Source organism: Ranitomeya variabilis, chromosome 1, assembly GCF_051348905.1.
Source record: "Ranitomeya variabilis isolate aRanVar5 chromosome 1, aRanVar5.hap1, whole genome shotgun sequence".
NCBI lineage: Eukaryota > Metazoa > Chordata > Amphibia > Anura > Dendrobatidae > Ranitomeya > Ranitomeya variabilis.
The window spans coordinates 108,749,179-108,776,915 of NC_135232.1; the positions used below are offsets into that span (position 1 = coordinate 108,749,179).

General features: G+C 46.7%; 1 protein-coding gene across 1 annotated transcript in view; it reads left to right on the plus strand.

Moving 5' to 3' along the window:
• The window catches only part of ANKRD31 (ankyrin repeat domain 31), a 300,863-nt gene that overhangs the window by 111,440 nt on the left and 161,686 nt on the right, over positions 1–27,737 (plus strand). Inside the window, exon 9 of the mRNA XM_077287427.1 lies at positions 7,268–7,416. Coding sequence (XP_077143542.1) covers positions 7,268–7,416 — 149 coding nt within the window. The remainder of the gene's footprint in view (positions 1–7,267; positions 7,417–27,737) is intronic.

The following is a 27,737-nucleotide window of genomic DNA, read 5'->3' on the forward strand; positions in this document are numbered from 1 at the left end:
TTGTCTGTGACTCTGATTTTTTCACTGTCTTCCATTTCCGTCGATGCCTATGTGGATTCGGGCGCTGCCCTGAGTCTTATGGATTGGTCATTTGCTAAACGCTGCGGTTTTAGTCTGGAACCTCTGGAAGTTCCTATTCCTCTGAAGGGAATTGACTCTACACCATTGGCTATGAATAAACCGCAGTATTGGACACAAGTGACCATGCGCATGACTCCCGTTCATCAGGAGGTGATTCGCTTCCTTGTACTTTATAATTTACATGATGTACTAGTGCTTGGTCTGCCATGGTTACAAACTCATAATCCTGTCCTGGACTGGAAAACAATGTCTGTGTTAAGCTGGGGATGTCAGGGGGTTCATGATGATGCACCTCCGATTTCTATCGCTTCATCTACTCCTTCTGAGATCCCTGCGTTTTTGTCTGACTATAGGGATGTTTTTGAGGAGCCTAAGCTCAATTCGCTCCCTCCGCATAGAGATTGTGACTGTGCTATAGAATTGATTCCTGGCAGTAAGTTCCCTAAGGGTCGTTTATTTAATCTGTCACTGCCAGAGCATACTGCTATGCGGAATTATATTAAGGAGTCCTTGGAAAGGGGACATATTCGTCCATCTTCGTCCCCTCTGGGAGCAGGTTTTTTTTTTGTGGCAAAAAAAGATGGTTCCCTGAGGCCTTGTATAGATTATCGCCTTCTGAATAAGATTACAGTCAAGTATCAGTATCCATTGCCATTATTGACTGATTTGTTTGCTCGCATTAAGGGGGCTAGGTGGTTCACTAAGATAGATCTTCGCGGTGCGTATAATCTGGTGCGGATAAAACAGGGTGATGAGTGGAAAACCGCATTTAATACGCCTGAGGGCCATTTTGAGTATTTGGTAATGCCTTTTGGACTCTCCAATGCTCCGTCAGTCTTTCAGTCCTTTATGCACAATATTTTCCGTGAATATCTGGATAAGTTTATGATTGTGTATTTGGATGATATTTTGGTGTTTTCTGATGACTGGGAGTCTCATGTTCTACAGGTCAGGAAGGTGTTTCAGGTTCTGCGGGCCAATTCTCTGTTTGTGAAGGGCTCAAAGTGTCTCTTCGGAGTCCAGAAGATTTCTTTTTTGGGGTACATTTTTTCTCCTTCTACTATTGAGATGGATCCCGTCAAGGTTCAGGCGATTTGTGACTGGACACAACCTACATCTGTTAAGAGCCTTCAGAAGTTCTTGGGGTTTGCTAATTTTTATCGTCGGTTCATTGCTAATTTTTCCAGTATTGTTAAACCTTTGACTGATTTGACTAAAAAGGGTGCTGATGTTGCTGATTGGTCTCCTGCGGCCGTGGAGGCCTTTCAGGAACTTAAGCGCCGGTTTTCTTCTGCTCCTGTGTTGTGTCAACCAGATGTTTCACTTCCTTTTCAGGTTGAGGTTGATGCTTCCGAGATTGGAGCGGGGGCGGTTTTGTCACAGAGAAGTTCTAATGGCTCGGTGATGAAGCCATGTGCATTCTTCTCTAGAAAATTCTCGCCCGCCGAGCGCAATTATGATGTGGGTAATCGGGAGCTTTTGGCCATGAAGTGGGCATTTGAGGAGTGGCGTCATTGGCTTGAGGGTGCTAAACATCGTGTGGTGGTCTTGACTGATCACAAGAATCTCATTTACCTTGAGTCTGCCAGGCGTTTGAATCCTAGACAGGCTCGTTGGTCGTTGTTTTTTTCTCGTTTCAATTTCGTGGTTTCATACCTGCCAGGTTCAAAGAATGTGAAGGCAGATGCTCTTTCCAGGAGTTTTGTGCCTGACTCTCCTGGAGACTCTGGGCCTACTGGTATCCTTAGGGATGGGGTAATATTGTCCGCCGTATCCCCAGACTTGCGACGTGCATTGCAGGAGTTTCAGGTGGATAAACCGGATCGTTGTCCACCAGAAAGACTGTTTGTTCCGGATGATTGGACCAGTAGAGTCATCTCCGAGGTCCATTCTTCTGTGTTGGCTGGTCATCCTGGAATATTTGGTACTAGAGACTTGGTGGCCAGGTCTTTTTGGTGGCCTTCCTTGTCTAGGGATGTGCGTACCTTTGTGCAGTCTTGTGAAGTGTGTGCTCGAGCTAAGCCTTACTGTTCTCGGGCCAGTGGGTTGTTGTTATCCTTGCCCATCCCGAAGAGGCCTTGGACGCACATTTCCATGGATTTTATTTCTGATCTCCCGGTTTCACAGAAAATGTCCGTTATCTGGGTTGTGTGTGACCGCTTTTCTAAGATGGTTCATTTGGTGCCCTTGCCTAAGTTGCCTTCCTCCTCTGAGTTGGTCCCTTTATTTTTTCAGAACGTGGTTCGTTTGCATGGGATTCCGGAGAATATCGTTTCTGACAGGGGATCCCAGTTTGTGTCTAGATTTTGGCGGACGTTTTGTGCCAAGATGGGCATTGATTTGTCTTTCTCGTCTGCATTCCATCCTCAGACGAATGGCCAGACGGAGCGAACTAATCAGACCTTGGAAACTTATTTGAGGTGTTTTGTTTCTGCTGATCAAGATGACTGGGTTGCTTTTTTGCCACTGGCCGAATTTGCTCTTAATAATCGGGCTAGTTCGGCCACGTTGGTCTCTCCTTTTTTTTGTAATTCGGGGTTTCATCCTCGTTTTTCCTCTGGTCAGGTGGAGCCTTCGGATTGTCCTGGAGTGGACGTGGTGGTGGACAGGCTACATCAGATTTGGAATCAGGTGGTGGACAATTTGAAGTTATCTCAGGAGAAGACTCAGCAGTTTGCTAATCGCCGTCGCCGCGTGGGTCCCCGACTTCTTGTTGGGGATTTGGTGTGGTTGTCTTCTCGTTTTGTCCCTATGAAGGTCTCTTCTCCTAAGTTCAAGCCTCGGTTCATCGGTCCTTATAGGATCTCGGAGATTCTTAACCCTGTATCTTTTCGTTTGGATCTCCCAGCATCGTTTGCTATTCATAATGTGTTCCATCGGTCGTTGTTGCGGAGGTATGAGGTGCCCGTTGTTCCTTCGGTTGAGCCTCCTGCTCCGGTGCTGGTGGAGGGAGAATTGGAGTATGTTGTTGAGAAGATCTTGGATTCTCGTGTTTCCAGACGCAAACTCCAGTATTTGGTTAAGTGGAAGGGTTATGGTCAGGAGGATAATTCCTGGGTGGTCGCCTCCGATGTTCATGCGACTGATTTGGTCCGCGCCTTCCATAGAGCTCACCCTGATCGCCCTGGGGGTTCTCGTGAGGGTTCGGTGACCCCTCCTCAAGGGGGGGGGTACTGTTGTGGATTCTGTTTGTGGGCTCCCTCTGGTGGTTACTGCTGGTACTGGGTGACTTTGGTGGGTTGCGGCCTTTGGTTTCCACCTGTCCATCAGTGGCTGGGTGTTTCCTATTTTACCTGGCCTTTCTGTCATTTCCCTTGCCGGCTATCAATGTATTCAGATGTGCTCTGTTTGGTTCCTGCCTACCTGCTCCCAGATCTTTCAGGATAAGCTAAGTGCTGATTTTCAGTTGTTTGGTTTTTTTGTCCAGCTTGCTTATTATGTCTCTATGCTAGCTGGTAGCTCTAGTGGACTGAGGTTCTCCCCATGTGCCATGAGTTGGCACATGGGTTCTTGTAATCTCAGGATGGTTTTTTTGATTAGGGTTTTTTGCTGACCGCTCAGTCCCCTTTTGTATCGTTCTGCTTTCTAGTTTACAGCGGGCCTCAATTTGCTAAAACTATATATATCATCTCTATTTGTGTGCCTTCCTCTCATTTCACCGTCAATACATGTGGGGGGCAACTATATCTTTTGGGGTTCATTCCGCTGGAGGCAAGTGAGGTCTTTATTTTCTCTGCAGTGCTAGTTAGCTCTTAGGCTGGTGCGTGGCGTCTAGAACCAACGTAGGCACGCTCCCTGGCTATCTCTAGTTGCGTTTGTCAGGCGTAGGGCAGCGGTCAGCCCAGGTTCCATCACCCTAGAGCTCGTCCGTAATATATTTGTACTTTGCTTGTCCTGTGCTATCCCTAGCCATTGGGATTCATGACACCCGTCGCTGATTGGTCGAGGCCTGGCGGCCTCGACCAATCAGACGCGGGATTTCCAGGACAGACAGACAGACAGAAAAACCCTTAGACAATTATATATATAGACTAGACTGTGGCCCGATTCTAATTCATCGGGTATTCTAGAATATGCATGTCCCCGTAGTATATGGACAATGATGATTCCAGAATTCGCGGCAGACTGTGCCCGTTGCTGATTGGTCGAGGCAACCTTTATGACATCATCGTCGCCATGGCAACCATTATGACATCTATGTCGATACTGTGCCCGTCGCTGATTGGTCGAGGCCTGGCGGCCTCGACCAATCAGAGACGCGGGATTTCCATTATGACATCATCGTCGCCATGCTGTGCCCGTCGCTGATTGGTCAAGGCGAATTCGCGGCAGACTGTGCCCGTCGCTGATTGGTCGAGGCAACCTTTATGACATCATCTTCGCCATGCTGTGCCCGTCGCTGATTGGTCGAGGCCTGGCGGCCTCGACCAATCAGAGATGCGGGATTTCCAGGACAGACAGACAGACAGACAGAAAAACCCTTAGACAATTATATATATATAGACTAGACTGTGGCCCGATTCTAATGCATCGGGTATTCTAGAATATGCATGTCCCCGTAGTATATGGACAATGATGATTCCAGAATTCGCGGCAGACTGTGCCCGTCGCTGACTGGTCGAGGCAACCTTTATGACATCATCGTCGCCATGGCAACCATTATGACATCTACTTCGATACTGCGCCCGTCGCTGATTGGTCGAGGTGAATTCACGGCAGACGGAAGCCTGGCGGCCTCGACCAATCAGCGACGGGCACAGCATGGCGACGATGATGTCATAAAGGTTGCCTCAACCAATCAGCGACGGGCACAGTCTGCCGCAAATTCGCCTCGACCAATCAGCGACGGGCACAGCATGGCGACGATGATGTCATAATGTCAGGACAGACAGACAGACAGAAAAACCCTTAGACAATTATATATATAGATAGGTAGTCAGTTTTAGCATTTAGTGAACATGGTAAGAAAAAAAAAAACAGTTGTGAAATTGCACATTTTTGGCATTTTCCCCGCCCTTGGGTTTTCTTTCCTGTTTTCCAGTACATTAAATGGTAAAATCAATGCTATTGTTCAAACGTGCAACTCGTCCTGCAAAAAACAAGCTCTCACACCGCCATAATAATAGAAAAATAAAAAAGTTATGGCTCTGGGAAAAAGGGGAGCGAAAAACTAAAACGAAAAATGGCCCTGGGGTGAAGGGTTAACCATTAAAGGGAATCTATCACCAGGTTTTTGCTACCTCATCTGAGAGTACATAATGTAGGAAAAGAGACCCTGACTCCATCTATGTATCACTTAGGCCGGTTTCACATTTGCTGTTGTGTCCGCAGTGTTTCTGACGCATACATCCGTATGTGTCTTGATTTCCTATCTTCAACATTGTAGACGCAGGTGCTTGGTGTTTGCATGCTCTCGTCTGCGTTTTTTTACGCATGCGTTTTTTCACGGTGTGCAGCATGGCGCGGCTGATGCACCATGTTCGAATTTTTGAGGCGGCAAATTTGTCAAATATGCGCAATGCGGGTGAGTGTGTTAAAAAAACGCATTACTGTCTATGAGAATGTGTACGCATCTCTTTGCGTACGCTTGCGTTCGATGCGCTTGCGTACTTCGGACTGCCTATGTCCAGGAACTGATTGAGACACACCCATTGAGACAAGCCCTCCAGGAAATATCAAGTGCATGCGCATAAAAATCTCAAACGCATGCAAACGTTGCTTTTTTTTAATCGGCATGCTTGAGTTGATGTGGATAAAAAACACAGCGTGCTTTTTGCAATGCGGACGAGACGCTGCGGACTCAACCTCAAATGTGAACCTAGCCTTAGTTTACTTGGTGCAGCAGGTGTGACACAATCACATTTTTAGCATTTAGCAGAACTGAGAAAGCTGACTCTGCCCACACTGGGCTCCCTATTTACGGTACATTTTCTATTACCGTAACAGTGAGCTGTTTATCAGAGGAGCGGGAATGGTTGGCCCAGGTCTCACATGAGCTGTAGTCCAGCAGTGATCATGTCCTGCTGATGAAACCTTCATTGCAAGTAAACATCGGCACACAGAAACCAAAAATTTGACACATTGTTGAAATCTGTGTTTCAGTTGCTGTCTCCTGCTGTCTTCAGATTACATCGCAAAAATATGCTGACAGATTCCCTTTAAACATGAGACAACATCATTAAAGGGAATCTGTCACCCCATTTTTCGCCATTAAACTAAGGCACCGCCATCAGGGGTTTATCTACAGCATTCTGTAATGCTGTAGATAAGCCCCTGTTGTATCCTGAAAGATAAGAAAAACAGGTTAGTTTATACTCCCCCAGGGGCGGTCCCGCTGCGGTCCGGTCCGATGGGTGTCGCGGTCCGGTCCGGGGTCTCCCATCTTCATAAGATGACGTCCTCTTCTTTGCTTCCTGCCGGGGCTCCTGTGCAGGGGTACTTTATCTACCCTGTTGAGGGCAAAGCAAAGTACTGCAGTCCGCAGGCGCTGGGCCTCTTTGACCTTTCCCGGCGCCTGCGCACTGCAGTACTTTGTTCTGCCCTCAACAGGGCAGACAAAGTACGCCTGCGCAGGAGACACGACAGAAAGCAAAGAAGAGGATGTCATCGTATGAAGATGGGAGGCGCTGGACCCGCACAGCGACGCCCGTCGGACCGGACCGCCCCTGGGTGAGTATAATCTAACTTGTTTCTCTTATCTTTCAGGATACATTGAGGGGTTATCTACAGCATTACAGAATGCTGTAGATAAGCCCCTAATGGCGGTGGCCGCAGCTTATAGGCGAAAAATGGGGTGACAGATTCCCTTTGAAGTAGTTTCCAGCTAAAAATCATAGTTAAAGTGTTGAAGTTGCCCCGATCTTTCAGATTCAAGCTCAAGTGTAATTTTCAGGCTTGTGTCAGGCAGCCCAGCATTTCCGGTCTCATTTTGTGACCACAACTTTGTGTGAAGGATGCTGGCTCGTTTCCATAGCTAAACCATCCAGTTTATAGTAATAATTTTGTAGAAAATTTTTTTGCTGTTAATTTTTTCCTTATTTAGGTAGTGTATACGTGTAAATTACAGATATTTAGCTGTTTTGCTTCATAATATTTGATTATACCATTTAATTTATAGAATTCTTTTTTATAAAGCTTTGCAGCTGCTCCTTTCTATTCACAGTTTATACAAAATATGTATCTACAGGAAACACCTGAAGAATCAGTTGTAAATGTGGAAAGTACCGGGATTTCACCTTCATTGTTGAATATTTTTGGATGTATTCCCAATGGCATCAGCCATGTTTTTAATGTGGAAAAACAATCAGTTACACAAAAATCTCTTCCAGTCTCCACGTAAGGAAAATACCACGAGAGTTGTGTTAAAGACGGTGTATAACCAGATTTGACTACAAATACTACATACACAATGAAAATTGTGAGCCTTACTGTAGCTCGACTCATAAAACTTTTAATGTGAGAATTATACAGCCATTTTGACATAGATTTTTCAAAGTAAATACACCAGCCTCATCTGGAATAAGAGATTTGTGTAATATAGTGTGCAATTTTTAGTGTTAAATCCAGGGCTGTGCAGTCAGAGTCGTGGAGTCGGAGTTAGTTTTGGTTGGAGTCGGAGTCGGTAGAAATGTACCGACTCCGACTCCAGCTTTAAAAAAAATGTATTATTTCATAATTGAACTTTCATATGAATTTTGTAAATGTTACTCAAATATATATGTTCTATCAAACTATGAACAACAGTGATAAGCAGTTCTGCTGGAGATAGAGACATTTCTTACTTCTTGTGTGTCACTGTTCTCCACTGCCCTTATCTAATCTTATACTTGGTTAAGGGTACCGTCTCACAGTGGCACTTTGGTCGCTACGAAGGCACGATCCATGACGTTCCAGCGATATAGTTACGATCTCGCTGTGTCTGACACGCTACTGCGATCAGGGACCCCGCTGAGAATCGTACGTCGTAGCAGATCGTTTGAAACTTTATTTCGTCGCTGGATCACCCGCTGACATGGCTGCATCGGCGTGTGTGACGCCGATGCAGCGATGTCTTCACTGGTAACCAGGGTAAATATCAGGTTACTAAGCGCAGGGCCGCGCTTAGTAACCCGATGTTTACCCTGGTTACCATTGTAAATGTAAAAAAACCCCCACATACTCACATTCCGGTGCCTGTCACGTCCCCCAGCGTCCGCTTCCCTGCACTCCTCCTGCATCCTGTGTCAGCGCCGACCGGCCGTACATCAGAGCACAGCGGTGACGTCACCGCTCTGCTTTACGGCCGCGCTTACACAGGATGCAGGAAGAGTGCAGGGAAGCGGACGTGAGTATGTGGTTTTTTTTTTTACATTTACAATGGTAACCAGGGTAAACATCGGGTTACTAAGTGCGGTCCTGCGCTTAGTAACCCAATGTTTACCCTGGTTACCCGGGGACTTCGGCATCGTTGGTCGCTGGAGAGCTGTCTGTGACAGCTCTCCAGCGACCACACAAGGACTTTCCAACGATCACGGCCAGGTCGTATCGCTGGTCGTGATCGTTGGAAAGTTGCTGAGTGTGACGGTACCCTAACCTCATGCTGCCCCAACCCCCCTACTTACAATTATATATACTCACAAAGCCAAATAAATTAATGGCACAAGGAATGTAAATAAAAATTCAGTAATTTTATTTATACAAAAAATTAATATAAAATCTTGCCAAATATACGTAGGTGCCTCAAAAATAGAACTAGAGAAAGACAGCGAAATTAGGCACACAAACAATCCTGGTAAATCCAATTGCTATATAGCACCCATAGTACATAACTGCAGCTAAATAATATGACCATCCGTAATCCAGTGATCGCAATATAATATTGCATACCCATATGCTAATAACTTCTATAGCAATGGCTCATACAAGAGCGCTTAGTTCTGACCATCCTCACAAGCTGCAAAAAGACTTAGGGACCATAACATAGTGCATATGATAGTTATAATACCTGTAATGTGCCCACACGCCACCACTAGAGTTGAGCGACTTTTACTTTTTTAGGATCGAGTCGGGTTTCGCGAAACTCGACTTTGTCAAAAGTCGGGTCGGGTGAAATCGGCCGATTATTGCGAAAAGTCGGGGATCCGACTGAAACACGAAACCCAATGCAAGTCAATGGGGAAGCAAAGTCGGCAGTGAGTGGAGGACAGGAAAACACCTACAGTGCCCATTTTAATGCCAAAAACATCAATTCTTGTTACTTAAGCTTGTCAATCTTAATTTGCCTTATAATAATAGTTAGGCATTGAAAATTGGGGGTCATTTGGCTAAAGTTGTGGGGGGGAGGGTTAGGGCTGGCTCAAGTTTTCCGTGGGCCCAGGAAACGCGGACTACGTCACGGTGGTGGAGCAGGGAGAGGTAAGTATTTTAACTTTGCAAGTGCTGTGATCCTGAGCAAGCAGGGGGGCACACTCGTTCGCATTGGCACTGGCACAGGGCCCATCAAAGTACGGCGGTGTGTTGGACGGCGAGGGCGCCTCCCACCGGCAGAGACACTTTTGCATACTATGAGGGGCCCTGTGCCAGTGACGTCGCCAATGATTATGCCCCCCCACCTGATGAAGGAACCTGCACTTTCATTTGCACCTTCCTCTTTGTCCCCGTGTAAGGTGGTATAGTATGCGGGAAGGGGAACCTGACTTTCAGCAGGGTCAGATTCTGGCTGTGTAGAGTGCAAGGGGAATGTAGTGGTCTGGGTCAATGTACCAGCAGACTCATCTAGCAGTGGCTGGGCAATGGGCAGGATGAGAAGGAAACAGTTAGTAGGCCCAAATAATAAAGTGGGCTAAATGCAGTTCAAATGTGGTAACAGGACTAAATAGGCGGCATTGCTTTGTTCAGTGGAAGACAACTGTAATGAGTGGCAGGCACAGTTAGTAGGGCCAAATAATAAAGTGAGCCAAATGCAGTTCAAAATTGGTAACAGGAGTAAACAGGCGGCACTGCTTTGTTAAGTGGAGGAGAACAACAAGCAGCGGCACACACCGTTAGTAGGCCCAACCAAACAAGTAGGCCAAATGCAGTTTAATATTCGAAACAGGATGAAAATTGCGGATCAGCTTTGTTCAGTGGAGGAGAACCACAAGCAGCGGCAGACACCGTTAGTAGGCCCAACCAAACAAGTAGGCCAAATGCAGTTAAGTATCTGATATAGGCTGAAAGCCTGAAAATTGAAGCTCAGCTTTGTTCAGTGGAGGAGAAAAGCAAGGAGCGGCAGACACCGTTAGTAGGCCCAACCAAACAAGTAGGCCAAATGCAGTTTAATATCTGAGATAGCCTGAAAATTGAAGCTCAGCTTTGTTCAGTGCAGGAGAACAACAAGCAGCGGCAGACACCGTTAGTAGGCCCAACCAAACAAGTAGGCCAAATGCAGTTAAATATCTGATATAGGCTGAAAGCCTGAAAATTGAAGCTCAGCTTTGTTCAGTGGAGGAGAAAAGCAAGGAGCAGCAGACACCGCTGGTAGGGCCCAACCAAACTAGTAGGCCAAATGCAGTTTCATATTGTAAATATAGGCCGAAAGCCTGAAGATTGAAGCTCAGCTTTGTTCAGTGAAGGAGAAAACCAAAGAGCGGCAGACACCGTTAGTAGGACCCAACCAAACTAGTAGGCCAAATGCAGTTTCATATTGTAAATATAGGCCGAAAGCCTGAAGATTGAAGCTCCGCTTTGTTCAGTGGAGGAGAAAAGCAAGGAGCGGCAGACACCGTTAGTAGGGCCCAACCAAACTAGTAGGCCAAATGCAGTTTCATATTGTAAATATAGGCCGAAAGCCTGAAGATTGAAGCTCAGCTTTGTTCAGTGGAGGAGAAAAGCAAGGAGCGGCAGACACCGTTAGTAGGGCCCAACCAAACTAGTAGGCCAAATGCAGTTTCATATTGTAAATATAGGCCGAAAGCCTGAAGATTGAAGCTCAGCTTTGTTCAGTGGAGGACAGCTGTATTGAGAGGCGCAGACAGACACAGGTAGTAGGCCTAAAATAAAATGCAGGCTCAATGCAGTTTAAAATAGGTTACAGGGTTACACAGGCAGCATTGGTTTGGTCAGCGGAGGACGATTGCAAGGAGTGGCGCAGACTTACTAGGCCTAAAATAAAAAGTAGGCTCTATGCAGTTTAAAATAGGTTACAGAGGTACACAGGCAGCATTGGTTTGGTCAGCGGAGGACGATTGCAAGGAGTGGTGCAGATTTACTAGGCCTAAAATAAAAAAGTAGGCTCTGTGCAGTTTAAAATAGGTTACAGGGGTACACAGGCAGCATTGGTTAGGTCAGCGGGGGGGACGATTGCAAGGAGTGGAGCAGACTTACTAGGCCTAAAATAAAAAAGTAGGCTCTATGCAGTTTAAAATAGGTTACAGGGGTACACAGGCAGCATTGGTTAGGTCAGCGAAGGACGATTGCAAGGAGTGGAGCAGACTTACTAGGCCTAAAATAAAAAAGTAGGCTCTATGCAGTTTAAAATAGGTTACAGGGGTACACAGTCAGCATTGGTTTGGTCAGCGGAGGACGATTGCAAGGAGTGGCGCAGACAGACTTAGTAGGCCTAAAATAAAAAAGTAGACTCAATGCAGTTCTAAACTGGTAACAGGAGTAAACTGGCGGCACTTCTTTGTTCGGTGGAAGACAACTGGAAGAACTGGCTGACACAGTAAGTTGTCCAAAATAGTAAAGTGGGCTAAATGTCTGCAAAAAAAATGTTCCTAAATAAACAGGTGGCAAAGCTAGGTACAGGGGTGGGTTCCTCTGCTGAGTAGCAGACAGTGGTAGTTCGCTCACAGTATTCACAGGTCTAAATGAAGGGCAGGGCCCCTGTATATTTTTACTATCATCTATCATTTCAACAAATTTGTATTGGCAGTGCCATTGAAGGATTTAACAGCACAGACTAAACAGTTGTAGAGCAGTGAGAGGTAAGTTTTGCAAGTGGTAGAGCACTGTTTGAGCTGGGGGGGGGGGAACACTCTCTCGTGGGCAGCGGTACTGGCCCAGGGCCTCTCATATTACGATGGAGTGTCTGACCTTGGGTGTGCACCACCACCGCCAGAGACACTTCATTGTACTATGAGGGACCCTGTGCCAGTGTCGTCGGCCAAAAGTGGGCACACCCACCTGTCCAGGCAAACGGCACTCGCACGGGTGCTTGCGCCAAGTGGTGACCACGGCCCCTTGGGGGGAGTCAGCCCATTTAGGGAGGTGTAAAAATAGCCTATGGTGGACATTCAGCAGCTGCAAATGGAGGAATAGGAGCAGTCAGGAAGAGGAGGCCAAAAGCTAGACCTTTTTACAGGAAAGCTACGTGTCAGCAGGGGAAGGTGGGGCAAAATAATTAGAAATCCATGATTGGTTCATTTTAATGAAGGTTAGATCATCAACATTTTGGGTAGCCAGACGAGTCCTTTTTTCGGTCAGTATTGAACCAGCAGCACTGAATACTCTTTATGATAGCACACTAGCAGCTGGGCAAGCGAGCTCCTGTAATGCATATTCTGCCAATTCAGGCCAGGAGTCTATTTTAGATGCCCAGTAGTGTTGAGCGATACCGTCCGATACTTGAAAGTATCGGTATCGGAAAGTATCGGCCGATACCGGCAAAGTATCGGATCCAATCCGATACCGATACCCGATACCAATACAAGTCAATGGGACTCAAGTATCGGACGGTATCCCTGATGGTTCCCAGGGTCTGAAGGAGAGGAAACTCTCCTTCAGGCCCTGGGATCCATATTAATGTGTAAAAGAAAGAATTAAAATAAAAAATATTGCTATACTCACCTCTCCGACGCAGCCTGGACCTCACCGAGGGAACCGGCAGCGTTGTTTGCTTAAAATTCGCGCGTTTACTTCCTTACGTGAAGTCCCGGCTTGTGATTGGTCGCGTGCCGCCCATGTGGCCGCGACGCGACCAATCACAGCAAGCCGTGACGTAATTTCAGGTCCTTCAGGATTTTAAAATTACGTTCTGGCTTGTGATTGGTCGCGTCGCCCATGTGGCCGCGACGCGACCAATCACAGCAAGCCGTGACGTAATTTCAGGTCCTTCAGGATTTTAAAATTACGTTCTGGCTTGTGATTGGTCGCGTCGCGGTCACATGGGCGACGCGACCAATCACAAGCCGTGACGTCACGGGAGGCAGGACACGCGCGCATTTTAAAATGCGCGCGTGTCCAGCCTCCCGTGATGTCACGGCTTGTGATTGGTCGCGTCGCCCATGTGGCCGCGACGCGACCAATCACAAGCCAGAACGTAATTTTAAAATCCTGAAGGACCTGAAATTACGTCACGGTTTGCTGTGATTGGTCGCGTCGCGGCCACATGGGCGACGCGACCAATCACAAGCCGGGACGTCACGGGAGGCAGGACACGCGCGCATTTTAAAATGCGCGCGTGTCCAGCCTCCCGTGACGTCACGGCTTGTGATTGGTCGCGTCGCCCATGTGGCCGCGACGCGACCAATCACAAGCCAGAACGTAATTTTAAAATCCTGAAGGACCTGAAATTACGTCACGGCTTGCTGTGATTGGTCGCGTCGCGGCCACATGGGCGGCACGCGACCAATCACAAGCCGGGACTTCACGTAAGGAAGTAAACGCGCGAATTTTAAGCAAACAACGCTGCCGGTTCCCTCGGTGAGGTCCAGGCTGCGTCGGAGAGGTGAGTATAGCAATATTTTTTATTTTAATTCTCTCTTTTACACATTATTACATTAATGTTGTTTCGATACCGATACCCGATACCACAAAAGTATCGGATCTCGGTATCGGAATTCCGATACCCGCAAGTATCGGCCGATACCCGATACTTGCGGTATCGGAATGCTCAACACTAATGCCCAGTAATCAAAGGGGAATGACCTGTGAGGGAGAACATCGATAAGGGAGGAAAAATAGTTCGTAACCATACTGGACAAATGTTGTCTCCTGTCACTTTGAATTGATGCAGCAGTACCTGTCATGTCTGCGGTCATTGCGAAATCACTCCACAACCTGGTCATAAAACCCCTCTATCCAACGCCACTTCTGATTTGTGCACCTCTAACACCTCTGCCATGTTGCCCCCTGCAGCTCGTGTGAGAACCATCACCGCCGCTGTGTGCTGGGAATGCCTTAACCAAACGGTCTACAAGAGTTGCTTGTTTGGTAGCCATTATTTGCTCAAGGTTCTCATGTGGCATGATATTTTGCAATTTCCGTTTATAGCGTGGATCCAGGAGGCAGGCTAACCAGTAATCATCATCGATCATCATTTTGATAATGCGGGGGTCCCTTTTTAGGATATGCAAAGCATAATCAGCCATGTGGGCCAATGTTCCAGGTGTCAAATCACTGCTTGTGCTGGGTTGAGGAGCACTTTCTTGCAAATCAACATCACTTGTCTCCTGCAAAAACCCTGTACCTGACCTTGCAACGCCACCAGTTTCTATTGCCCCCTGAGAAGCTTCCTCCTCCCATAAATATTCATCCCCATCATCCTCCTCCTCCTCCTCTTCGTCCGCCACCTCGTCCAGGCGAGTTCCCTGAGCAGACAATGGCTGACTGTCATGAAGGCTTCCCTCATCCTCAGCTGCAGACGCCTGCTCCTTAATGTGCGTCAAACTTTGCATCAGCAGACGCATTAGTAGGATGCTCATGCTTATGATGGCGACGTCTGCACTTACCAGCCGTGTGCATTCCTCAAAACACTGAAGGACTTGACAGAGGTCTTGTAGCTTCGACCACTGCACACCAGACAACTCCATGTCTGCCATCCAACTGCCTGCCCGTGTATGTGTATCCTCCCACAAATACATTACAGCACGCCTCTGTTAGCACAGCCTCTGAAGCATGTGCAGTGTGGAGTTCCACCTTGTTACAACTTCGATTATTAGGCGGTGCTGGGGAAGCTTCAACGATCGCTGATGTGTTGTGAATTCTGCTCTTGGGCTCCCTCCGGTGGTTATAAGTGGTAGTGCTGCTGTCTTTGGATCGCAGCATTCATCAGGTGTGTCCACTTTTTGCAATTCGGACTGGGCTATGTAGTCTTGCTTGACCCTTTGGTTAGTGCCAGTTGTCCATTGTTTTCTGGAGGATTCACTTCCCTGCCTGGTCTCTCTTGCTTGCAGTTCATTTCAACAAAGATAAGTGCTGGCTTTGTTTTCTGCAGTCCACATGCTGTGGGCCTGATCGTTCTAGTTATTTTCCATGTTTTGTCTTGTCCAGCTTGATCTGTATAAGGATTTGTTTAGCCAAGCTGGTATCTCTGGAGATGCAGATATACCCTCCATGCCTTTAGTTAGATGTGGAGTTTTTGTATTTTCTGTGGTGGATATTTTCTAGTGTTTTAATACTGACCGCATAGTACTCTGTCCTATCCTTTCTATTTAGCTAGAAGTGGCCTCCTTTGCTAAATTCTGATTTCAGTCTGCGTATGTTATTTCCCTCTCTTCTCACAGTCAATATTTGTGGGGGGCTGTCTATCCTTTGGGGGATTTTCTCTGAGGCAAGATAGTTTTCCCTTTTCTATCTCTAGGGGTAATTAGTCCTCCGGCTGTGTCGAGATGTCTAGGGAGTGATAGGTACATTCCACGGCTACTTCTAGTTGCGGTGTTAAGTTCAGGGTCTGCGGTCAGTACAGGTACCACCTTCTCCAGAGTACGTCTCATGCTGCTCCTAGGCCACCAGTTCATAACAGTACAACTGGCCAACAATGAGTTAATTGCATCTCAGAAGAAGGAAAGGAAAGTGCTGAGCCATTTTTTTTTCTCTAGTCTGTTGTGCTTTTTCTTTCCTCTTTACCTCTGGGTGGTTCTGGAGTTTGGCGCTGGTATGGACGTTCAGGGATTGGCTTCTCGTGTGGACCAGCTTGCTGCTAGAGTACAGGGTATTTCCGATTATATCGTTCAGACTCCGGTTTTAGAGCCTAGAATTCCAACTCCTGATTTGTTTTTTGGAGATAGGTCCAAATTTTTGAGCTTTAAAAATAACTGTAAACTGTTTTTAGCTCTGAAACCCCGTTCCTCTGGTGATCCCATCCAGCAGGTTAAAATAGTCATTTCTCTGCTGCGCAGTGACCCTCAGGATTGGGCGTTCTCCCTGGAAGCTGGAAATTCTGCTTTGCTTAATGTAGACACCTTTTTTCAAGCGCTAGGGTTATTGTATGATGAACCTAATTCAGTGGATCATGCTGAGAAGACCTTGTTGGCCCTGTCTCAGGGTCAAGAAGCGGCAGAATTATATTGCCAGAAATTTAGAAAATGGTCTGTGCTGACTAAGTGGAATGAGGATGCCTTGGCTGCAATTTTCAGAAAGGGTCTTTCGGAATCGGTTTAAGATGTTATTGTGGGGTTTCCCACACCTGCTGGTCTGAGTGATTCTATGTCTCTGGCCATTCAGATTGATCGGCGCTTACGCGAGCGCAGAGTTGTGCGCACTGTGGCGTTGTGTTCCGAGCGGAGTCCTGAGCCTATGCAGTGTGATAGGATTGTGTCTAGAGCGGAACGACAAGGATTCAGACGTCAGAATAGGTTGTGTTTTTACTGCGGCGATTCTGCTCATGTTATTTCTGATTGCCCTAAGCGTACTAAGAGAATCGCTAGTTCTGTTACCATCAGTACTGTACAACCTAAATTTCTGTTATCTGTGACCCTGATCTGCTCATTATCGTCATTTTCTGTCATGGCATTTGTGGATTCAGGCGCCGCTTTAAACTTAATGGACTTAGAATTTGCCAGACGTTGTGGGTTCCCTTTGCAGCCTTTGCAGAGTCCTATTCCTTTGAGGGGCATTGATGCTACACCGCTGGCTAAAAATAAACCTCAGTTTTGGACACAGCTGACCATGTGTATGGCGCCAGCTCATCAGGAAGATTGTCTTTTTCTGGTGTTGCATAATTTGCATGATGCTATTGTGCTGGGTTTCCCATGGTTACAGGTGCATAATCCGGTATTAGATTGGAAATCTATGTCTGTGACTAGTTGGGGTTGTCAGGGGGTTCATGGTGACGTTCCTTTGATGTCAATCACCTCCTCCCCCTCTTCTGAAATTCCTGAGTTTTTGTCAGATTTCCAGGATGTATTTGATGAGCCCAAGTCCAGTTCCCTTCCACCGCATAGGGACTGTGATTGTGCTATCGACTTGATTCCAGGTTGTAAGTTCCCTAAGGGCCGACTTTTTAACCTGTCTGTGCCAGAACATACCGCCATGCGGAGCTATGTTAAGGAATCTTTGGAGAAGGGGCATATTCGGCCATCTTCTTCACCATTGGGAGCAGGTTTTTTTTTGTTGCCAAGAAGGATGGCTCCTTGAGACCCTGTATTGATTATCGCCTCTTGAATAAGATCACGGTCAAATTCCAATACCCTTTGCCTTTGCTTTCTGATTTGTTTGCTAGGATTAAGGGGGCTAGTTGGTTTACTAAGATTGACCTTCGAGGGGCATATAATCTTGTTCGTATTAAGCAGGGTGACGAATGGAAAACTGCGTTTAATACGCCCGAAGGCCATTTTGAATACATTTTGATGCCATTCGGGCTCTCTAATGCCCCATCTGTGTTTCAGTCCTTCATGCATGATATATTTCGGAATTATCTTGATAAATTCATGATTGTATATTTGGATGATATTTTGATTTTTTCAGATGATTGGGAGTCTCATGTGAAACAAGTCAGGATGGTATTTCAGATCCTTCGTGATAATGCTTTGTTCGTGAATGGGTCTAAGTGCCTTTTTGGAGTACAGAAGGTTTCTTTTTTGGGCTTCATTTTTTCTCCTTCATCTATAGAAATGGATCCGGTTAAGGTTCAAGCCATTCATGATTGGATCCAGCCCACTTCTGTGAAGAGCCTTCAGATATTTTTGGGCTTTGCTAATTTTTATCGCCGCTTTATTGCCAACTTCTCCAGTGTGGTTAAACCCCTGACCGATTTGACAAAGAAGGGCGTTGATGTGGCGAATTGGTCCTCTGCGGCTGTTTCTGCCTTTCAGGAGCTTAAACGCCGATTTACTTCTGCCCCTGTGTTGCGTCAGCCGGATGTCTCCCTTCCATTTCAGGTTGAGTTTGACGCTTCTGAGATTGGGGCAGGGGCCGTTTTGTCTCAGAGGAATTCTGATGGTTCCTTGTTGAAACTGTGTGCCTTCTTTTCTCGGAAGTTTTCGCCTGCTGAACGCAATTATGATGTCGGCAATCGTGAGTTGTTGGCTATGAAGTGGGCATTTGAGGAGTGGCGCCATTGGCTTGAGGGGGCCAGGCACCGTATTGTGGTCTTGACCGATCATAAGAATCTGATTTTCCTCGAGTCTGCCAGACGGCTGAATCCTAGACAGGCCCGATGGTCCCTGTTTTTCTCCCGTTTTGATTTTGTGGTCTCGTACCTTCCGGGTTCTAAGAATGTTAAGGCGGATGCCCTCTCTAGGAGCTTTTTGCCTGATTCTCCTGGGGTCCTTGAGCCGGTCGGCATTTTGAAGGAAGGGGTGATTCTTTCTGCCATCTCCCCTGATTTACGACGGGCTCTTCAGGAGTTTCAGGCCGATAAGCCTGATCGCTGTCCAGTGGGGAAATTGTTTCTTCCTGACAGATGGACTAGTAAAGTGATTTCTGAGATTCATTGTTCTGTGTTGGCTGGCCATCCTGGGATTTTTGGTACCAGAGATTTGGTTGGTAGGTCCTTTTGGTGGCCTTCTTTGTCACGGGATGTGCGTTCTTTTGTGCAGTCCTGTGGGACTTGTGTGTGGGCCAAGCCTTGCTGTTCCCGCGCTAGTGGGTTGCTTTTGCCTTTGCCGGTCCCTGAGAGGCCTTGGACGCATATTTCTATGGATTTTATTTCAGATCTTCCAGTTTCCCAGAGGATGTCGGTTATCTGGGTGGTTTGTGACCGGTTTTCTAAGATGGATCATTTGGTACCTTTGCCTAAATTGCCTTCCTCTTCTGATTTGGTTCCGTTGTTTTTTCAGCATGTGGTTCGTTTGCATGGCATTCCGGAGAATATTGTGTCCGACAGAGGTTCTCAATTTGTTTCTAGGTTTTGGCGAGCCTTTTGTGCTAGGCTGGGCATTGATTTGTCTTTTTCTTCCGCGTTTCATCCTCAGACAAATGGCCAAACCAAGCGAACTAATCAGACTTTGGAAACTTATTTGAGATGCTTTGTGTCTGCTGATCAGGACGATTGGGTGGCTTTCTTGCCATTGGCCGAGTTTGCCCTTAATAATCGGGCTAGTTCTGCTACCTTGGTTTCACCCTTCTTTTGTAACTCTGGTTTTCATCCTCGTTTTTCTTCGGGGCAGGTTGAGCCTTCTGATTGTCCTGGGGTGGACTCTGGTTGACAGATTGCAGCAGATTTGGGCTCATGTTGTGGACAATTTGGTGTTGTCTCAGGAGGAGGCTCAGCGTTTTGCTAACCGTCATCGGTGTGTTGGTTCCCGGCTTCGGGTTGGGGATTTGGTTTGGTTGTCTTCCCGTCATGTTCCTATGAAGGTTTCTTCCCCTCAGTTTAAGCCTCGGTTTATTGGTCCTTATAGGATTTCTGAGATTGTCAATCCGGTGTCTTTTCGTTTGGCCCTTCCGGCCTCTTTTTCCATCCATAATGTTTTTCATAGATCTTAGTTGCGGAAATATGTAGTGCCTGTTGTTCCCTCTGTTGATCCTCCTGCCCCGGTGTTGGTTGATGGGGAGTTGGAGTATGTGGTTGAGAAGATTTTGGATTCTCGTTTTTCGAGGCGGAGGCTTCAGTATCTTGTCAAATGGAAGGGTTATGGCCAGGAGGATAACTCTTGGGTTGTTGCGTCCGAGGTTCATGCTGACGATTTTGTTCGTGCCTTTCATTTGGCTCGTCCTGATCGGCCTGGGGGCTCTGGTGAGGGTTCGTCCCTTTGGTTAGTGCCAGTTGTCCATTGTTTCCTGGAGGATTCACTTCCCTGCCTGGTCTCTCTTGCTTGCAGTTCATTTCAACAAAGATAAGTGCTGGCTTTGTTTTCTGCAGTCCACATGCTGTGGGCCTGATCGTTCTAGTTATTTTCCATGTTTTGTCTTGTCCAGCTTGGTCTGTAAAAGGATTTGTTTAGCCAAGCTGGTATCTCTGGAGATGCAGATATACCCTCCATGCCTTTAGTTAGATGTGGAGTTTTTGTATTTTCTGTGGTGGATATTTTCTAGTGTTTTAATACTGACCGCATAGTACTCTGTCCTATCCTTTCTATTTAGCTAGAAGTGGCCTCCTTTGCTAAATTCTGATTTCAGTCTGCGTATGTTATTTCCCTCTCTTCTCACAGTCAATATTTGTGGGGGGCTGTCTATCCTTTGGGAGATTTTCTCTGAGGCAAGATAGTTTTCCCTTTTCTATCTCTAGGGGTAATTAGTCCTCCGGCTGTGTCGAGATGTCTAGGGAGTGATAGGTACATTCCACGGCTACTTCTAGTTGCGGTGTTAAGTTCAGGGTCTGCGGTCAGTACAGGTACCACCTTCTCCAGAGTACATCTCATGCTGCTCCTAGGCCACCAGTTCATAACACTGATGGTTCTGCATACGGCTGGAGTGTACGGGCGACCGGCGGATGTGCGAGCAAAGTCTTCGCACCTTCAGGAGCAGGGCTGGTAACCCCGGATAACTTTTCAGGAAGCACTGCACCACCAGGTTCAAGGTGTGAGCCAGGCAAGGTATGTGTTTCAGTTCTGAAAGGGCTATGACAGCCATAAAATTCCTTCCGTTATCACTGACTACCTTGCCTGCCTCAAGATGTACACTGCCCAGCCATGAATGAGTTTCTTGCTGCAAGAACTCGGCCAGAACTTCCGCGGTGTGTCTGTTGTCGCCCAAACACTTCATTTACAACACAGCCTGCTGACGCTTACCACTGGCTGTTCCATAATGGGACACCTCGTGTGCAACACTGGCAGCTGCGGATGGAGTGGTCGTGCGACTGCGCTCTGTGGACGAGCTTTCACTTCTGCTGGAGGAGGAGGAGGAGGAGGGGTGGCGAACGCCTACAGCCAACTGTTTCCTAGACCGTGGGCTAGGCAGGACTGTCCCACTATGGCTGTCCCCTGTGGACCCTGCATCCACCACATTAACCCAGTGTGCCGTGATGGACACGTAACGTCCCTGGCCATGCCTACTGGTCCATGCATCTGTTGTGAGGTGCACCTTTCTACTGACTGATTGCCTGAGTGCATGGACAATACGGTCTTTGACATGCTGGTGGAGGGCTGGGATGGCTTTTCTCGCAAAGAAGTGTCGACTGGGTAGGTCATAGCGTGGTACTGCGTAGGCCATCAGGGCTTTGAAAGCTTCGCTTTCAACCAACCGGTAGGGCAATCTAACGAGATTAGTCTAGCAATGTGGGCGTTCAAACCCTGTGTACGCGGATGAGAGGATGAGTACTTCCTTTTCCTAATGAGAGTCTCTTGTAGGGTGAGCTGGACTGGAGAGTTGCATATGGTGGAACTAGCGGGGATGGTGGTGGACATGGCAGATTGAGAGAGGGTTGGTGAGGGTATTCTTGCTGTTGGCCTACATACAGTGTTTCCTACCAACAACCTGGTGATTCCCTGACTGCTTTGGCCTTGCGACGATACCTCGACATTTGCTGCAGGTGGTGTCCTAAACGGTGGGCTTATAGTGAGGGAAGCAATGTAGTGTTGCTGACTAGCTTCATGTAGAGCGGGTGCACCTACGTTACGGGACGTTTGGTAGTTAGTCCAGGCTTGCAAGTGCATGCTGGTTAAATGTCTACGCATGCACGTTGTATTTACATTTTTGACATTCTGCCCTCTGCTAAAGGTCCTTGAGCATTTCTTACAGATAACTTTGCACTGATCATTCGGATCTTGGTTAAAAAATTTCCAGACTGCACTCTTCCTACTATCGAATACCTTTTCAGGCATTGCACGCTGTGCGACTTTCACCGGATGGCCATGCTGTCCTAAAACTGGTTTTGGTTTTGACACACAGTTTTGGCCAGATATGGGCCTGCCAGATGAAAGCTGTTGCGATGTTGATGCCTTCTGCGGCTCATACTCCTCCGCTTCAGAGCTACTGCCAGCAGCACCCTGTTCCCCCAATGGCTGCCAATCGGGGTCAACAACTGGGTCATCTATCACCTCCTCTTCAATGTCCTGTGCACCTTTCTCTGTGTCACCGTGTATGGTGCTATAGCGTTCGGGACGGGGCACCATAGTCTCATCAGGGTCAGGTTCTGGCTCAGTACACTGCGAGGGCAATGTTGTGATCTGAGTCAATGGAGCAGCATAATAATCTAGCTGTGGCTGTGCATCTGTGCACTCCATGTCCGATTCATTTTGTAATGGCCTGTTAACAATTTCCCTTTCTAACCCAGGCACGGTATGTGTAAAGAGCTCCATGGAGTAACCTGTTGTGTCGCCTGACACATCCTTCACTTTTGTTCTGGGTGAAGGACACAAGGAAGCGACTTGTTCCTGACCGGGAGCATCCACTGACGACTCGCTGCTTTTAAATTTTGAACTTTCCGAAGAGGAGGCGAAAGAGCTAGAGGCTGAGTCAGCAAGGAAAGCCAAAACTTTTTCCTGCTGCTCCAGGGTTAAAAGCGGTTTTCCTACTCCCAGAAAAGGGATCGTTCGAGGCCTTGTGTAGCCAGACTATGACGCTGGCTCAACAACTCGAGCGTTAGGTGCTATTTTGATTTTCCCACTACCACCAGATGCTCCACCACCACCATGATTACCAGCTGGCAATGACCGCCCACGGCCATGACCTTTTCCACCAGACTTCCTCATTCTTGGGAAAATGTAAGCAAACTAACAACCGTTATATGGTATTGTAAAACAAGGTAGAAGGTGTATGTAAACTTGTTGTGAATTTAAATCTCCCTTTCTATATGTGTGGGAGACTGCTGCAAAAATCAGGCCCACTGTATTACACTACACAGTGTACGTGGCAGAAAGTGGCTGGCAGCTATAAGCCAAACAGAACTGACGCAGATGCACTTAGTGGCAATATAAATCTCCCTTTTTATGTGTGGGACACTGCTGCAAAATTGAGGCCCACTGTATTACACTACATAGTATAAGTGGCAGAAAATGGCTGGCAGATATACGCCAAACAGAACTGACGCAGATGCACTTAGTGGCAATATAAATCTCCCTTTTTTTTTTTTTTTCAACAATAAGTTTTTATTGAAACATTTTCAAGTTTACAAATGATGCAATAACTCAGGTATCATTACAATCTGTAAATCAACGTGTGCATAAAAAGCGTGTAAGCAAATAACACGTAGTTCTTAATCAAACAACTACAAGGGGTAGGGGGGAGATGGAGTAAGGCACGAATGGGGGAAAAGAAAAAAAAAGGGAGAGGGGGGGGGGGAAGCCCGAGGGTGAGATTGCGTTGTGTACAGTAATTATGAAGGGTTATTCTGAATCAGACAGTTCAGGGTTGGTTAGATAAAGTACAGGTACCGCAAGGGGAGTGTGGTTGGTATATTCCGCCCAGGGAAGCCATATTCTTTCAAATTTACCGACTTTGTCCATGAGAATGGCCGACAGTTTCTCATTAATCATATACCAAGAGAGGCGAGACTTAACTGCGGAAAAATCTATAGTTGTTTTTTTCCAGGCCAAAGCTATTGTTTGCTTGGTTGCTAGAAATATAAATGATATAAGAGCCTGGGTGTGTTTGGGAATGTTGGGGATGCGTTTATTGAGCAGAGCCTCCCAGGGGTTCTTTCTGAGGTTTATATTTGTGACCGAGAAAACTAAATGGTAGACTCTGATCCACAGTCTCCTAACCATCGGGCATAGCCACCAGGTATGGAACATACAGTGGGGCAAAAAAGTATTTAGTCAGTCAGCAATAGTGCAAGTTCCACCACTTAAAAAGATGAGAGGCGTCTGTAATTTACATCATAGGTAGACCTCAACTATGGGAGACAAACTGAGAAAAAAAAATCCAGAAAATCACATTGTCTGTTTTTTTTATCATTTTATTTGCATATTATGGTGGAAAATAAGTATTTGGTCAGAAACAAAATTTCATCTCAATACTTTGTAATATATCCTTTGTTGGCAATGACAGAGGTCAAACGTTTTCTGTAAGTCTTCACAAGGTTGCCACACACTGTTGTTGGTATGTTGGCCCATTCTTCCATGCAGATCTCCTCTAGAGCAGTGATGTTTTTGGCTTTTCGCTTGGCAACACGGACTTTCAACTCCCTCCAAAGGTTTTCTATAGGGTTGAGATCTGGAGACTGGCTAGGCCACTCCAGGACCTTGAAATGCTTCTTACGAAGCCACTCCTTCGTTGCCCTGGTGGTGTGCTTTGGATCATTGTCATGTTGAAAGACCCAGCCACGTTTCATCTTCAATGCCCTTGCTGATGGAAGGAGGTTTGCACTCAAAATCTCACGATACATGGCCCCATTCATTCTTTCATGTACCCGGATCAGTCGTCCTGGCCCCTTTGCAGAGAAACAGCCCCAAAGCATGATGTTTCCACCACCATGCTTTACAGTAGGTATGGTGTTTGATGGATGCAACTCAGTATTCTTTTTCCTCCAAACACGACAAGTTGTGTTTCTACCAAACAGTTCCAGTTTGGTTTCATCAGACCATAGGACATTCTCCCAAAACTCCTCTGAATCATCCAAATGCTCTCTAGCAAACTTCAGACGGGCCCGGACATGTACTGGCTTAAGCAGTGGGACACGTCTGGCACTGCAGGATCTGAGTCCATGGTGGCGTAGTGTGTTACTTATGGTAGGCCTTGTTACATTGGTCCCAGCTCTCTGCAGTTCATTCACTAGGTCCCCCCGCGTGGTTCTGGGATTTTTGCTCACCGTTCTTGTGATCATTCTGACCCCACGGGGTGGGATTTTGCGTGGAGCCCCAGATCGAGGGAGATTATCAGTGGTCTTGTATGTCTTCCATTTTCTAATTATTGCTCCCACTGTTGATTTCTTCACTCCAAGCTGGTTGGCTATTGCAGATTCAGTCTTCCCAGCCTGGTGCAGGGCTACAATTTTGTTTCTGGTGTCCTTTGACAGCTCTTTGGTCTTCACCATAGTGGAGTTTGGAGTCAGACTGTTTGAGGGTGTGCACAGGTGTCTTTTTATACTGATAACAAGTTTAAACAGGTGCCATTACTACAGGTAATGAGTGGAGGAAAGAGGAGACTCTTAAAGAAGAAGTTACAGGTCTGTAAGAGCCAGAAATCTTGATTGTTTGTTTCTGACCAAATACTTATTTTCCACCATAATATGCAAATAAAATGATAAAAAAACAGACAATGTGATTTTCTGGATTTTTTTTTCTCAGTTTGTCTCCCATAGTTGAGGTCTACCTATGATGTAAATTACAGACGCCTCTCATCTTTTTAAGTGGTGGAACTTGCACTATTGCTGACTGACTAAATACTTTTTTGCCCCACTGTATCTCCAGTAGAGTTGCATCCTCTGAAGCAGTTTGAGGGGTAGTTGGCCACTGCCTTAGCTACTCTTGCTGGGGTCAGGTACCAACGGGTTAATACTTTATAATTAGTTTCTAACATAAGGGTATTTAGGATTCCTCCAGTTGAGGAGGACCAAATTTGGGACCATTCGGAATCAGTCAGGGTAGATCCAATATCGGACTCCCATCGAGATGTATATTTTAGACAATTTCTATGTGAGGGGGAGTTGATTTGCGAATAGAGGAGAGATATAGTACCTGGGGCGTGGGGGTTTTGACGGCATCTTTGTTCAAATGGAGTGAAAGAGTATGGGGGATCAGAATTCTTCAGTAAAGAGCTGATAAAGTTCTTAAGTTGTAAATAACGAAATACCTCTCCGGGGGGGAAACCATATTTTTCTCTAAGAGTTGGGAATGGGATAATCCCGTCTACATTAAAGAGGTGGTGGACTTTAGTTATCCCCGCTTCAACCCACTTACAGAAGTATCTTAGGGGACCCATACCTGGGGGAAATAGAACATTACCCCAAATTGGGGCGAGAGGCAAAAAGGGTGAGATTAGTTGTGAGGAGTACTTGTGGGAGTCCCAGATTGCAAGGGAATGCTTTATTATGGGGTTTGAAATATGTTTACGTTGGGTTGGGAGAATCCATAGTATTGTGTCTAGAGTGTCGGGTTGTAGTTCTGCGGCTTCTAGAGAAAGCCATAATGGGGGTTCGGTGTAGGCATGATACAGGGTCAGTTGGCCTAATTGAGCTGCGCGGTAGTATTTGGAGAGGTTGGGAACTCCCAAACCTCCTTTTAGGCGATGTCGGTAGAGAGTAGCTTTGTTAACCCTGGGGAGGCCTCCCCTCCAAACAAAAGCATCTATTGCTCTTTGGGCCATTTTAAGGAAGTGCGATGGGATAGGGATTGGTAAGACTCGAAATAAGTAAAGTAGCTTGGGAATGATAGACATTTTTAGGGCTCGCACACGGCCTAACCATGAAAGATGCAATTTTTCCCAAGACTGAAGCAAAAGGCGAAGTTTTCGAAACATGGGGGGATAGTTGGCGGTGTAGAGAGAGTCTAGGTTAGCCGTCAGTTTCATTCCCAAATAGTCCAAGTGTTTAGTAACCCACTGGAAAGGAAAGTCGTTTTGGAGATTTGTTATAGTTGATTGTGGGAGGGATATATTCATGGCGTAGGATTTGGTGGTGTTTATTTGTAGGCCGGATAATGCTCCGAAGTTTTGTAAGGTTTGGAGAAGGGCCGATAAAGACTTCTGGGGGGACGATAAAAGGAGCAGGATGTCGTCTGCAAACATGAGTAGCTTGTGTGGGACCGCCGCCACCTCCACCCCTTGTATGTTGGAGTTGAGGCGTAATTGGATGGCTAGTGGTTCGAGCGCCAGGAGAAACAGCAGGGGTGAGAGTGGGCAACCCTGTCGGGTGCCTCTGCTAATTGGAAAAAGCGTAGAGGAAAAGCCACTATAGCGCACATAGGCGGAAGGGGAACTATAGAGTGCGTGAATCCAGGAGAGGAAATTGTCGGGAAACTTCCATCTCTGCAGCACCGCAAACAGATAGGGCCACGATACAGAGTCGAAGGCTTTTTTAATGTCTAATGACAGTAGCATACTTGATATATTACGGTGCTTGCAGAGATGTAGTAGGTGGGAAATCCTCCGTATGTTGTCAGAGGCCTGTTGACGCGGAACAAAGCCTACTTGGTCTTTATGGATTAACGCTCCTAAGCCTGAGTTCAATCTTTGGGACAGGATTTTAGCCAATATTTTAAGATCAATATTAACTAGAGATATCGGCCTATAATTGGACCAGAGTAAGTGATCTGTGTTGGGCTTAGGTATCATAGAGATTGCAGCCATTAATGAGGCCGCACCTGGTTTGTTTCCGTCTCTTAGGGAATTAAAGTAATTGACGAGGTGGGGGATCAGTAGCGGGGCGTATTTCTTATAATAAAGGGCCGTGAACCCGTCGGGGCCTGGTTTTTTGTTAGTTTTCAAATTTTTAATGGCTATCTCAATTTCGCTAGGAGTTATAGCTTGATCAAGGAGTTGGATCATGTCGGGGCTAAGGGCTGGAAGGGGAACCGAGTCTAAAAAGTTCTTCAGGGTGTCTGTGTCTGTGGCAGCTGGGGCACTATATAGCTGTCTAAGTTTCTGTTGAAATAAACAGACAATTTGCTGTGGGTTGGTTGTGACACCTGTGGAGGTGCGGAGGCGTATGGGGGGTC